General features: G+C 29.5%; 1 protein-coding gene across 5 annotated transcripts in view; it reads right to left on the bottom strand.

The window, feature by feature from the left end:
- The window catches only part of Dap160 (dynamin associated protein 160), a 34,288-nt gene that overhangs the window by 8,586 nt on the left and 12,868 nt on the right, over positions 1-12,834 (bottom strand). For 4 of the 5 annotated variants that reach the window (XM_074122576.1, XM_074122575.1, XM_074122577.1 and 1 more), the window contains exons 18-24: positions 10,599-10,768; positions 10,324-10,509; positions 10,101-10,154; positions 9,904-9,939; positions 8,524-8,664; positions 8,086-8,215; positions 7,752-7,916 (exon numbers count right to left, since the gene is read on the bottom strand). In XM_074122576.1, the coding sequence (XP_073978677.1) occupies positions 7,752-7,916; positions 8,086-8,215; positions 8,524-8,664; positions 9,904-9,939; positions 10,101-10,154; positions 10,324-10,509; positions 10,599-10,768 (882 nt within the window). The remainder of the gene's footprint in view (positions 1-7,751; positions 7,917-8,085; positions 8,216-8,523; positions 8,665-9,903; positions 9,940-10,100; positions 10,155-10,323; positions 10,510-10,598; positions 10,769-12,834) is intronic. The other variant, XM_074122578.1, reaches the window with a different exon arrangement.

Raw genomic sequence — 12,834 nt, 5'->3', positions numbered from 1 at the left:
AATTTCGTAAAGTTCTATTTAGTCCATAATGAATTCTCTGAAAAATCTGATATTTTCCCAAAGCCTATTTATTTTTGTTGTTCTTAATAATTATATATATATGTCAAAGCTGTCATCCTTGCCCGTTCTGGAACTGTTCAGATAAATTGTTCAAGGACTTGGCGCAAGGCAGTATAAAAAAAGCAGAATAAAAACATTCAAGAAATAAGATCTGTAAAGAATTAATATTATGTAAAAAAAAGCGGACCACCCATTTAGTCCCAGAGGGAGGAGTCTCGTTCCTACTACATCCTTGGCAAAGAACATAGAATTGCCAAGCAAACCAACAATGATTACTGACAACCGTACCCAGCAGGCTTGTTTCTTCTAAGGTGCAATGCCTGGAAAGTGGGCCACCAAAACACTAACAGTTCCACGACCCTGGCTTATTAGATCCGCCATAAACACTGGCGAGGATCCTCCGCATGTCTTTGACAGGTGGTGGTACACTTTAAGACAAAAGTATGTTAAAGGTAAAAGTAAAAGAGGCTGTGAACAAAATGCCTTCAACTTTGTATTACTAGAATAATCCAACAGAAACATCTGGTACGTTTATAAAAAATTAAATAACACATAACTATATACATCAAAAATAAAAACTATGATTAAAAAACAAAAATAATTATTAAAATAAAACTGTTTTATTATTCATTTTTGCAAACATTAGATATGGCACTTTTTTCCTCCCTAAGACTGTGAGCTGTAAGACAAGACGCTCCTATGCAGGAGGAGAAAGTCTATCAGCAGGTAGGATTCAACCCGCAAACTCCCCGTAGGAGTGCAGTGCACTAACCACTCATTAATCCCTTTCCAATAATGTTAGAAATGCCCAATAAACTGGAAAATCTGAAAAGTGGCCCTTTTGATTCATTGATTCTGATCATCAGTTATCAGGTCTCTTGTCGTACCTAAACCATAAAAACACTTTTTCCATCACAACAGACCTCAAATTGAAAAACTGCGAGATTGATATACTTCCTCTCACGGCGGATAGGAGAAAGTAACACACCCATAAGGTTAACCTGTTAATTTTATTAAGTTGGAAAGTAGGCTTTAATATTTTTAACTAAAGAAAACGTACAAGCCATAATAATTTAATCAGTAACTAACATAATACATATGGCATTTTATCAGTGCTTTATCCTTATCATAGTTTTGTCCTTTATTAATAACAGACATGTACATACATTTTTGTTGCTTTATTATATTATTTATTTTTTAAATAACATTTTATAAATTTTTCACAAATTATTATCTTCCACAATTAATATAATTTAGATATATTGCACAGAATATACAACTTACATAATCGATAAAACATATATAATATATTTTTACTTAATATAAATATATATTTATATATAAGAAAAAATTGTAGCTTAACAGAGAAAGAGAGTTACGAGTTGTAGAGAGAGAAAGAGAGATTCCAGTAAATGAGTATTATGAAGTTTTTTGGTTATACTTATAATAATATTGTGCATTTTTTATTTCCGTCGATAATTCGAGGTTTAAAAAAACAAAAAAGAGGCACATTTTATAGACTAATATGTTAAACAAAAAAAAATTCATTCATTCTAAAATAATGAATCTTGCAGTAAATTCAGAATTCATTTATATTTTACCAATTTTGTCTTTAGTGATATTTATTGTAATTTACATAATAAGGCATTATTTTATATACATCTTTCATCGTGCATATAAATATATTTTAGTGCCAATGCGAAGGTAATCAGTTACAGAAAAAACAGCCTACAGCTTTCTTCTTTTCTTTTTTAATATATATTTTTAAACAGAGATTACAAAACTTAAAAAATATATTACAAAAAGTTATTAACAGATCGGTAAAAAAATTGAGAAAAAGTAATTTTATAAAATATTTTACATGATACAATTAACAACATTGATTTTAATCCATTTTTATATTTGTAGACTAAGTGTATCTTTAATTTTGGGTTGAGTATTAACAAAATGTTTTAAACTTAGTCATCAGGTTACTTTATTTTAGAGAACAATTAGAGAACCAATTAGTTCATCTTCAGCTCTGTAAACTTAACATCCAATTTATGCAATATTAAATAAATTTTCATTAATATTCCGTTGTACATATATAACATTCGTATACTTTTTATGTTGCTATTTGTGCAAATATTTATTTCATTAATTGTCTGAACCATTTTAAACTTTATTTAGAGATAACATATCAGTACCTCGGAGGTATACTCGTACAACACTAAGTCCATTTTTTTTCAAAATTTCTGTTTTTGTTTCTAATATTAAATTATTTTTTTTTATTTCTCAATCATCTGTTAATGTGCATCTACGTTACTTATTATCCGCCAAAGATTTAAGCAAAATAACTCCCGTGGGCTTATGAGCTAGAAAAAACCGCGAAAAATCTTTCATCTGCTCTCCGGTAAAAAATTAAAAATGTGACATAGTATTGTATACCTCCGAGGTACTGATATAAATGTTTCATTCAATATAATACACTAAGTATTATTACTAGTATAGTGTATTACACACCTATACAATATTATATTAAATATAATTAAATAATAATAATAATTTTAATTTTAAAAAGGTGATAAAATATTTCAAATTTTACAAATATTTTAAAGACTAACTTTTTATATTCTACTAACCTCCTTCACCACCTCAACCTAATTTAAACCTTTCTTTCTTTTATAAGGGATCTTGGCTTCCTTGCGGGTGCCCTAGCCAAAAAGCGCAGAAAACACTGCACTGGCAACTCTATACACAACGATATACACATAGGCCTGCAGTAAACCCATAGGAGAACTATAACTTTACCATCAAACCCTCATTCATACTAACACACACATTCATACATCCAAATACTGCGCTTCATAGGGAATGGTATTTGGGCCCATTGGGGTTTTGTGTAGCGCATTGCTTTTTCCTTTCCATTTTGCTGATTCATTAGTAGAAAATAACAAAAATAGTTTGTTAAAATATTTGACAAATTTTAAATATAATATTACATTAAAAAGAAATAGGTTAATGAAATAAATCAATTTAAAACGTTGATATCTTAATGTAACGGAAGACAAAATGGATTATAAGAAATTAAAATTATTTATACCATTTTGCTAAATAAATAATAGTGAAGTTATTATTTAACTTGTAATTCTTACGATAATTGCACAAATAGAAAAATAAAATATGAATTTAATACTTTCACATTAAGACATTATAAAAAATGGTAAATTGTACTTGCAACACTACGAGGAAGCTAATAGCGACCTAGTAGGTCGAAAAGTACTCTAAAATAAATGTTTAAATAAACTTAAACTAAGTTTTAAAAAGGTTGTTATTATTCAACCCTAATTAATGACCAAAATTTAAAATTATTGTTGGGAAAAAAAGTTGAATGTAAAACAAAATATGCATAGGAAGTAATTAGTATACATAACAATTTTAAAGTGGGTTTACACTTAGCATACTTTTCATTCACAACTTATTAACATTTATAACTTACATGCGTACTTACTTTTATTTTTATTATTTATTGTAATTTTTTGTTCATTATCATTTTTTGTCTAATATTATATATAACAGGAGTGTCAACTTACTACTTGTTCAAACTGTGAACATGCACCATACAAATAAATAACAAGGTTTTTTATTTATTTAGTTTTAAATTATAGTTAAATTTGTTTTTGAAATTTAAAACAACTAAAATCACAGGAAGCTTATTTTTTCAAACATTACAAATATAATAAGTTTTTGATCAACAAGAAATTGGATATGACTTTTAAGATCAACTTAAATTTTTAAAAAACAAAAAATAAAGTGCAATAGTTGGGGAAAACATTTTGCCATTAAATTCATAATGATTTTTAAAAAAGTCAACGTATCAAGTTTATTAGAACGCCTGTAGAACCCCATTTTTTTTCAGCTTACCACCTTTTTCCATTATTCGCAAGAAAAAAAGGAAGCTAACAAATGTAATTTTATGTTGAATTACATACTTCTTTTTAATTCGAACTTGTTTTATGATTCAATAAAAAAAAAATTGAAAAAAAAGGAACATAAATAAATAAGACTTACTAAGAATGGGGTTCACAGGCTGCGCCAAACCGTCTACTGACTAGCCAATGTTCTAAAATAATTCTTTACTACATCAAAATACTATAGTTAAATAATCCGAATTAACGGATATTTTTTTGTTTAAACTACTGAATATCAGAGAGATTCGTTTGTTTTGTTCCCCATTCCCAAATCTTCCTAAGTATTATAAATATAAAAACACACACATGCATACATTATACTCAAAAAGAAGAGACGACTTTTTTTTTTATCCCCAATTTTTTCATAACATTCAAAAATGTAATATGATTAGGGTAATCACTTTTTGTTAATTTTTTTGTATGTTTAATTAAGTAACATAGGCGAACCGATGGCTTGCAGAAAGACGGATGGGCTCAGCCTGATGGATGTACTATGATCAACATTGGCCTTCTCCTGAAACAAAGAGGATTTTCTCTTTCAATACTAACAAGCTGATCGCAAATAGTACCTATGCAAATATGGAAATAAAAATTCTTTATAATTAAAGTAAGTGAATAAAAGATGAAAATAAAATAAATCAGTGACTAATATCTATAGATCAAATCTCTATGAGGTTTTTTTTAATTACTTAATCAAAACTGTTCAATTAGAATAACAATAATATCTTCACAAAAAAAAAAAAAAAGAGTCAATATCACTCTTTATTTTAAATGTTTCCTGAAAGAGTCGCTGATTAAAAGAAAAAACAACCTTTTTAACAATTCAAGATGTATTAGTATTAGGCGTACTCATTTTTTTTTATATATAGTTTTCTGTTAATCAAATGCCAGCGTTTTAAAGTTCTAATCCTATTCTAACGATGAACACTATATCCATATTTATATAAACTCGTAAAACGAGGATAGTTTTTAAATATCAAATTATGTTACAGATAATATAATGATTCGCGATCTATTTATGTCTTTTTCTACAGGTTCTCTCAATTCCTATTTCTTCTATATCCCTCTTTTTTTTTTAACAATTAAACATATTATGAACTACTACACGTTACTTAATTATTAATGATTTTATTTGACAATTTTATTTAATATTAATAGTATCTACGCAGAAACAGGACAGTGAATATACAAGATACTTGTTTTCATTCTTGAGAGTTAACTACATGATAATTTCCACTACCTTTTACTTTACAAGCACCTAAGTTTTTTGATGAATACATTTCAATTTTTGTTCGAACTTTTTCTTTTAATCTTATGATTTGATAAACATTTGTTTATAACTCTAACTTATTTTAAGAGTCTAAATTAAAGTTTTTTTTAAAGAAAAAAAAACGTGTTTTTGACTACATGCGAAATACATTAAAATAGTGTGATCAACAGTATCACAATTTTACCTATCTTAAGTTCATCACAGGATTATCCCAGTTTTACTTCCCTTCCGGAGGAAATCGAGTTCTCGTCTGAAAAAAATGAGTTTCTATTTTGTAAACAGCCAGACACGTTATCTAATAAATTAGCGCCAATTTTTTTTAAAAAGCTAATTATGAGAAGAAACATTAGCAATTGATTAACAAATATTTTTGCTACTACCTGAACTTGGATATACTTTGCCCTTGTTTCAACGAACTTATTCTCCACTTTCATATTCAACGTCAAAGTTCATGCATATAATCCTTGATTATCGTATTAAATTTGAATTAACAATTAAGGTACGCGATATAGAATAACAAAATAAATTATTACTGTTAATATATTAAAGTATTCAATAGTCGCGCAGACATTGAAAGTTAGTGATGATTGAGATCTTTTAAAGTCTTTAATTTGTAAAATATAGATAATTTATTATGCAAGATACATAACTATTTTAAAGTCTCCTTACTCCTTGTAAATTTATAACATAAGCAAATGTGAATGTGTCATTTGCGAAAGGCGCAGCAATCGTAAACACCAGACATGCACCAATTCAGCTTTTGTTGTTACTTCGTTATATGCACCTAACACTGTGGTGATGATGTGAGAGAACCGACGACTTCCAGTGTTTCCTAGTTGTTGAGATGTTTTCTAAATACTCCTTTAATTTGAATCTGCCTTTCTTTCTTGGTGTACATCTTGAACGTTTCTTGGTGATTCGGTCTCCTTTTTCATGATCATTTGTTTATCTTAACCTACTAAAATCTTTGATAAAGAAATTTTGGCTTCTCCAAGCAATTAACTTTGTGGATTTAATTGTAGATTTAATTGTGGAGAAATATATATCCATGTAATCCAGACAAAAGGGCCACTTATTAGGATTTTCTGCGGGGTTATTGTGAAAGAAATGAGTCTGAGATTAAATAACCTTCCCTGCCAATTTTTTCCGAAAAAAGAGATCTTCAATTTAAGGGTGAAATGTGTTGGAGAAAAGAAATACTATAATAATTTATTTAAATGAATTATTTAATCGTAATAACAATAAAAAATTATAACATTACAAAAAAATTTAAATCTTACGACAAGCAATCACAATACCTCAATAGGAGTTTCTGAAGTGTACGACAAAATAATTATGGAATAGTTAGTTGGGAGTCAAAATTCCCTTCCTGATCGTCAGAGAACAAAAGGTGCATTGGTCCCTAAGACACATAAGTCTATCGTTTCTATGAAGAGGGAGATCATATATAAGTACTGTATCTTTACATATATCGTAAGCTGTCCGAATGGAGATGAAAATGGATCTTGAAAAAAGTCAGTTACGCTGCCCGAGAGGACATATAATTTTATTTGAAAAGCCGAAGAGCTTACCCAAGTGATGTTCATTAGTAATTCGGTGTGGTGTTAAATTAGATCCCAGCCTCCGTTATTCAAGTGTTGTAAATGAAAAATAATTTCCCCATATTATTCAATTCAATAACTATTAAAAGCTTTTATATCTTACAATTTGTATGAGTAAATAACTTTAAATTACATGAGTATTTGGGCAAATATACTAATATTTTTATTATTTCGCCTTTTTTCTGAAATTGAATGATCATAGGCCTTACGAAATCCCTTTAAAAAAGTCTTCAAACAATCGCTCCTTAATTATTAAAATACTCTTCTTTAATAATCGCTAACTTCTTTTTATAATGCTGCATCCCCCATCAAATTTTACAATTTGATTATACAAATACTTACAATTATACCTAGATGTACTCATTTAGACTGAGACCGACCATACAGGTCGTTTTATATTAAACGACGAACGACTTCGCTAAAATGACAATAGCACCCTCAATTGGAAAGAAGTATATAGACTAATTTCTCTCTCGATGTTAAATTAAAAAAAAAGCCAGAAACCTAAGACTGAGGCTACTCCGTGAATGTAAGTAGACAGAATCACTTATTATTACTTTTTCTTATACTGCTTCATCGGTTTTCAATGTGATTGCTATCCAGTATCCAATACGGATGGGTTAAATTTTAGACCAGTGATGACCTACATTTAACGCAGTATGCTTACTAAATTAGAAAATAAAACTATAAAGTGAAAAACGCCAGCCTTTTGTAGCACCCTAGTATATTCATCACTTAATGTATTTTATATTACCTTCCGAACTTAAAATTAGAATATTATACCGTCATAAAAGAATTTTAGTGATGGTAAAATCAATTCAATGTTGTGTATTTTAATGAAAATAAATAATTTTAAACTAATTTACTTACAAATTGGTCCAACGTAGTTACTTGGAAAAAGACCTACAGCACCTTTGCATTCACCTTTCCACCATGAAGGTTCATCTTTGGCTAAAATAGTAACTAAATCGTCTTTCTCAAAACTTAATTCATCCTCATTTTGAGCTACGTACTGATACAAAGCGACTACTCTCTCTGTAAAGAACAAATAAAATTATATATAATATCATCAAACAAACCTAACAAATATAGTTAATTAAATGAATATTTAATGAGAATTACTGAATGTATAAGAAGAATGAGAATTACTGAATTATGTAAGTATGGGAAGAATCACTTATATTTTTAAGATGATAGTTCTCACCTAAAAGATTATCATTAAGGCCTGACTCAGAAGTTTTCCTAGAAGTAGGTTGAGATCCCCTTCCACTGCCTCCCAGAAGTTTGACATAAGATGCCGGAAACCAGCCAATCTGTCTCTTTTTACCTTTTGCCTTCAAAACAAGTTGATATTTTATTAATTAACGTTATTACCTGTCCAAATGTTCTATTTATTAGCTTTTTAAAATTGTTGGAAGAAATGATTTCATATCCCAATTAAATGATAAAAAAGTGCACACAAAACTCATGTGTAAATGGCTAAACAGTACAACAAATCTTAAATAACGTCAAGACTTTCTAAATATAACTTTAAGCAGGCACAGTTTAACAACTTTGGAGTTTAATCTTTTTATTTAATACACATTTTTTTTATTTAATAAAAATATAAAATGGTTTATTTCAGTTAAAAAAAAATCCATACCTGTAATTCCCCTTCCCACCAGCCTGTTGCTGTCTTTTTCCTAATCATTATCAGTTGACCTCGCTGAAGGCTAAGTTGTTCTGAACTAGTCGCTTGGTATGGTGCAATAACCGTTGCAATTAATGGTTTTCTACTCTTGCTCTAAAAAGTTCATAAATAAAAACGCTATAACTCTGCTAAATTATGTTATCTCATAGTATAATTGTTATAAATGATGCGAAATCATTGATCATAATTTGTTGCAATTATTTAAAAATCATATATACTAATCATGCTGAACTCTTAGTTAACCCTTGTTTGGTGAAAAAAAATTGAATTCTGAAAATGAGATCGATTATAAACACTCAGTGATTATGTTTGATGAGAAAAAAAAAAAAATATATTAACGAAGTTTTAATACAGGTTCAGTAACTTGGGATCAGTTCTCAGTAGGTACGTAGGTAGTTCTTAGTCGTAGGTCTTAGCAGGTAACTTAGTTCAATTACTTGGGCGCTGTTTCGTAAAAGCCATTTTTAGTCATTTTTCGATCTGAATTTTAGTTTAGGGCCTCTGAGACGAAAAGCCGAATTGGTGTCGATTTATTTTCAACCTATATTACCCATTAAACACTTGAACCAAATTGGAGGTGGTCTAACCACGTTCTCCCCTAGTTAAGTGGTAATGCTGTCTAACAGTAACTTAACTTAGTTAAACCCCTCCATTCGTTTTTAGTTTATGCACTGTAAGTAAGGTTCCTCTCCCCACACCCCACCCAATGAGAATGAGTTAATTAAAGCTCTTTCCGATAATTTTAACATAACGCATTTCATCTAATCTGATCATTGGTAAGATCAGAAATATGATTTATTAGGGGAAAAAAAGTTATAAAAACAATAAATTAATAGGTTTGTCAACCATTAATGTTGAGGGGCTAATTGAGATTTATTTTATTATTATTAATGCGATAATTATTAATTTATATTAATTATATGATATGAATCTCTTCCGACATTTCTTTCTCTATGACATATATTTCTTAGAATAAATAAGCGTTTTCTGAGCTTAATTACCTGTTCAAATGTTTTATTTCTTAGTTTTTAAAATGGTTTGAAGAAATGATTTCATATCCCAATTAAATGGTAAAAAAAGTACTCAGAAATTTCATAAAACATGAGTAAATGGCTAAACAGTACAACAAACCTTAATAACGACAGACTTTCTAAATGTAACTTTAAGCAGACAAAGTTTAACAACTGTGGAGTTATCTTTTTAATTTTTCCAAAAAAATAGGATCCTCTAATTCGCCTTCAACCAATTCAAGACACTCAATTGGAACAAAAATTCATTACAGACATACATATGTACACATTGATTTAAAAAAAACAGTTAACAAAGCACTACCTTAGAATCACTTTCTTCTCCACTTCCAGACTCCACCTGTTAATCCAAACCAAATATAAAGTTACAAACATCAAAGCGAAAAAAAACCTTTAGATTTGTAAAGCAACAAAAAAAAACTTAACGGTCGCACACTATTGAAATAGAAGCAATTAAGACACAGCTATTTACTTTTGTATTAAGAACACTACAGAACAAACCTGTGAAGATAAGCTCGTAAAGTCAGGAGTAGCCGCCCTGCCGTCTTCAGTTATCTGAAAGTGTTAAGCGGCTCAAGTAAGACTAATCTTACCCCAAAACCATCCCAATAAAGACAAACAAAAAACGAGACATAAAATTTACTTAAAATAATGACTTCTTTGTTTTTTATTGATTTCTTTGGTTGTTACAAAAAAAATAAAAATAAATATATATGAATAAAACCTGAGCTTCTACAGAAACAGGGGTTGTTCTCTTCTCGGTGACTAGAGGTTCTTCAACAGGAACTGGAGATGCGGCCACAGGTGATTTAGGAGTTGGTGTTACTGAAGTAACTGTGTTTGTTTCTAGTATTGAGCTGGTTCCAGTCGATGTAGTCATGGCGAGCTCTGCTGCCGTTTCCGCTACAGCCTGTAAATAAAAGCAATTCAAAAATCATTAACGCGTACATGATTAATAGGTTAGTTTCTATTCAAAATAGCTCAAATACATTTACTCACCACTGTTTCACATTTCTGAACATAATTAGAAGGAAAAATACCAGACCGATTGCCAATTACTCCTGTCCACCAATCTCCATCTTTTGCAACCACCAATATAGTTTCACCTTGATCAAAAGTAAGGTCGCCAACTTCGTCCGATGCGTAAGGATACATAGCTATATAGTATTCTGAAAAATAAAAAATAAAAAAAATTATCAACAAATAAATAGCAAATATCATGTAAAGGAATGTCCCTTCCACATTTGATGAAGGATGATATAACTTGATATCGAGTACATTTCGATGAAAAAGAAAGAAGGCAATATCCCTTTAAATTTGTAAGTTTACAAATAGGAGCTTTTCGCTTTGTTGCGTAATTGCCCATGTCTCACTAACTCAACACTGGACTTAATATTGTTTTATAACTAATAATTTTTGCCGGACGTGACAAATTCTTAAACCGCAAAGCTTAATTATAACGCTTATAAAACATTTATTTCCAGCAGTTACTCTCCCTTTTATTTCAGCGGCGATGTCACTATTTGCTGACAATACTGAGCTAAGGTATTTAAATTTATGGCATTTGGAGATGTAGTTGAAAACTTGAGCCTTCTCTTCTCCTCGACTCTAGATCCTTGAGGTGTACATAAGCTTCGTCTTCTCTTGTCTTAAGATCGCGATATTAATCCATAATAAAAAGTTACCACTATCTCGTCTCCTGTGGTTCTATTTTATATACAGTTATGAAACTTAAAACCTATATGCGAATGTCATGGAGGTTATTTCATTACTAAATGCGTAAAGTGGAACTTTAATGAGCTGAACTAGTTGCGATCTAGAGGCTTACCGTCATCTGAAAATTCCAAATACCGAACAATAACACAGAAACATGAAAAATAAAAATTAAGTGTGTTAAAACGTAATTCTCAAATCGATACACACGAAACATTGGTAAAGTTTTTTTATAATTTATAACTGCTTCTCAAAAACCAAAAAATAATTAATCAAAATATTAACCTTAATATTTAATGAAAAATAAATAAGAATAAGAACTTGAAATTTAGAAAATTAATAATATGCCCTTTTCCATCAAAAAATGAAATTTTTTTGTCTATGATGGAAACCTTGTTCGAATTGCAGTTATTGCCAATTTATAAAATAAAATGTAAAACGCAATACTGACTAAAAGGTATTAAAATAAAAACACAAGTAAACTTTAAGTCAACATTGAAAAGGAAACTAACAATTAAAAAACAAAGATTAATTTTTGAAATTGTTTTTGTTCCTTATTACTGTAATGGTAATGTTTGCAGTAGTAGTAATTTTATTTTGTTTCTAGATAAATGTCCTAACCAACACTATACACTAGCTTTTAATATTAACTCACTGTATTGCTATTAAATTATTTAAAAAAACAAAACATTACCATTAGTCACAAACCAAGTAATTCTTTTTCTATGAGCCAGTTTGTTGTAAAAAAAAATCTTTTTATTACAACCAAGAATCTTTAAATGCTGAGAGACACACATCACTAATCTAATTTAGGCGCTCGGTTAAAGTGGAGAAGAGTCATTCATATACTATTTTTGAGATAATTGAGATTAGATAAAAAAAAGGCAATAAAAAGCCGTCCGTCAATACCAGTATTGTTTGTTTTTTCATTAATCTTTGCGTTGTTTATAAGATTATGTTTACTAATTCTCACCTATAGTTAAACACTGCAGAATAAAATTTGCTCTATACTAGAATTTAGGGCATACCAAGAGAAGATACTAATATGCCTTTAATAATTCTCTAAATATAAAATCTAAGAGTAGCTATTCTGGATTCGAACCCGTGGTCTTCATCACCCTACATGAAGCGATCTCTCTCTTCCAACATTATTGTTAGACAAACATAACAGAATTTAGAACAACCCAATCCTTTTTTCCCACACTTCAGGACCAGTTTTAATTTGATCATGCCTAGCACATTCCAGGCAAACACATTTCAAGTAACGCAAGTATTCAGAATTTGATTCTTGCGGAGCCTAAAGATTGTGAATAGAAAGTGGGTGTATAACAGAAGTGGAAGTACTTAGTAAGCATTCTCTGAGAATCTTTTTACTTTTCTAAACAACAGATAAAGGTACTAAATGTTATAAAGAAGAAAATCGAATGTGCCTTAATAATAATAATAATAATAATAATAATAATAATAATAACAATAATAATAATAATAATAGGAGCTTCTTAGGGAAGGGATTAGCTATGAG

The sequence above is a fragment of the Rhodnius prolixus genome, unplaced genomic scaffold (assembly GCF_049639745.1).
Source record: "Rhodnius prolixus isolate KJV_2025 unplaced genomic scaffold, Rpr scaffold_8, whole genome shotgun sequence".
NCBI lineage: Eukaryota > Metazoa > Arthropoda > Insecta > Hemiptera > Reduviidae > Rhodnius > Rhodnius prolixus.
The sequence above is the reverse complement of the archived record's forward strand: the minus strand, read 5'-3'. Positions and strand labels throughout refer to the sequence as shown.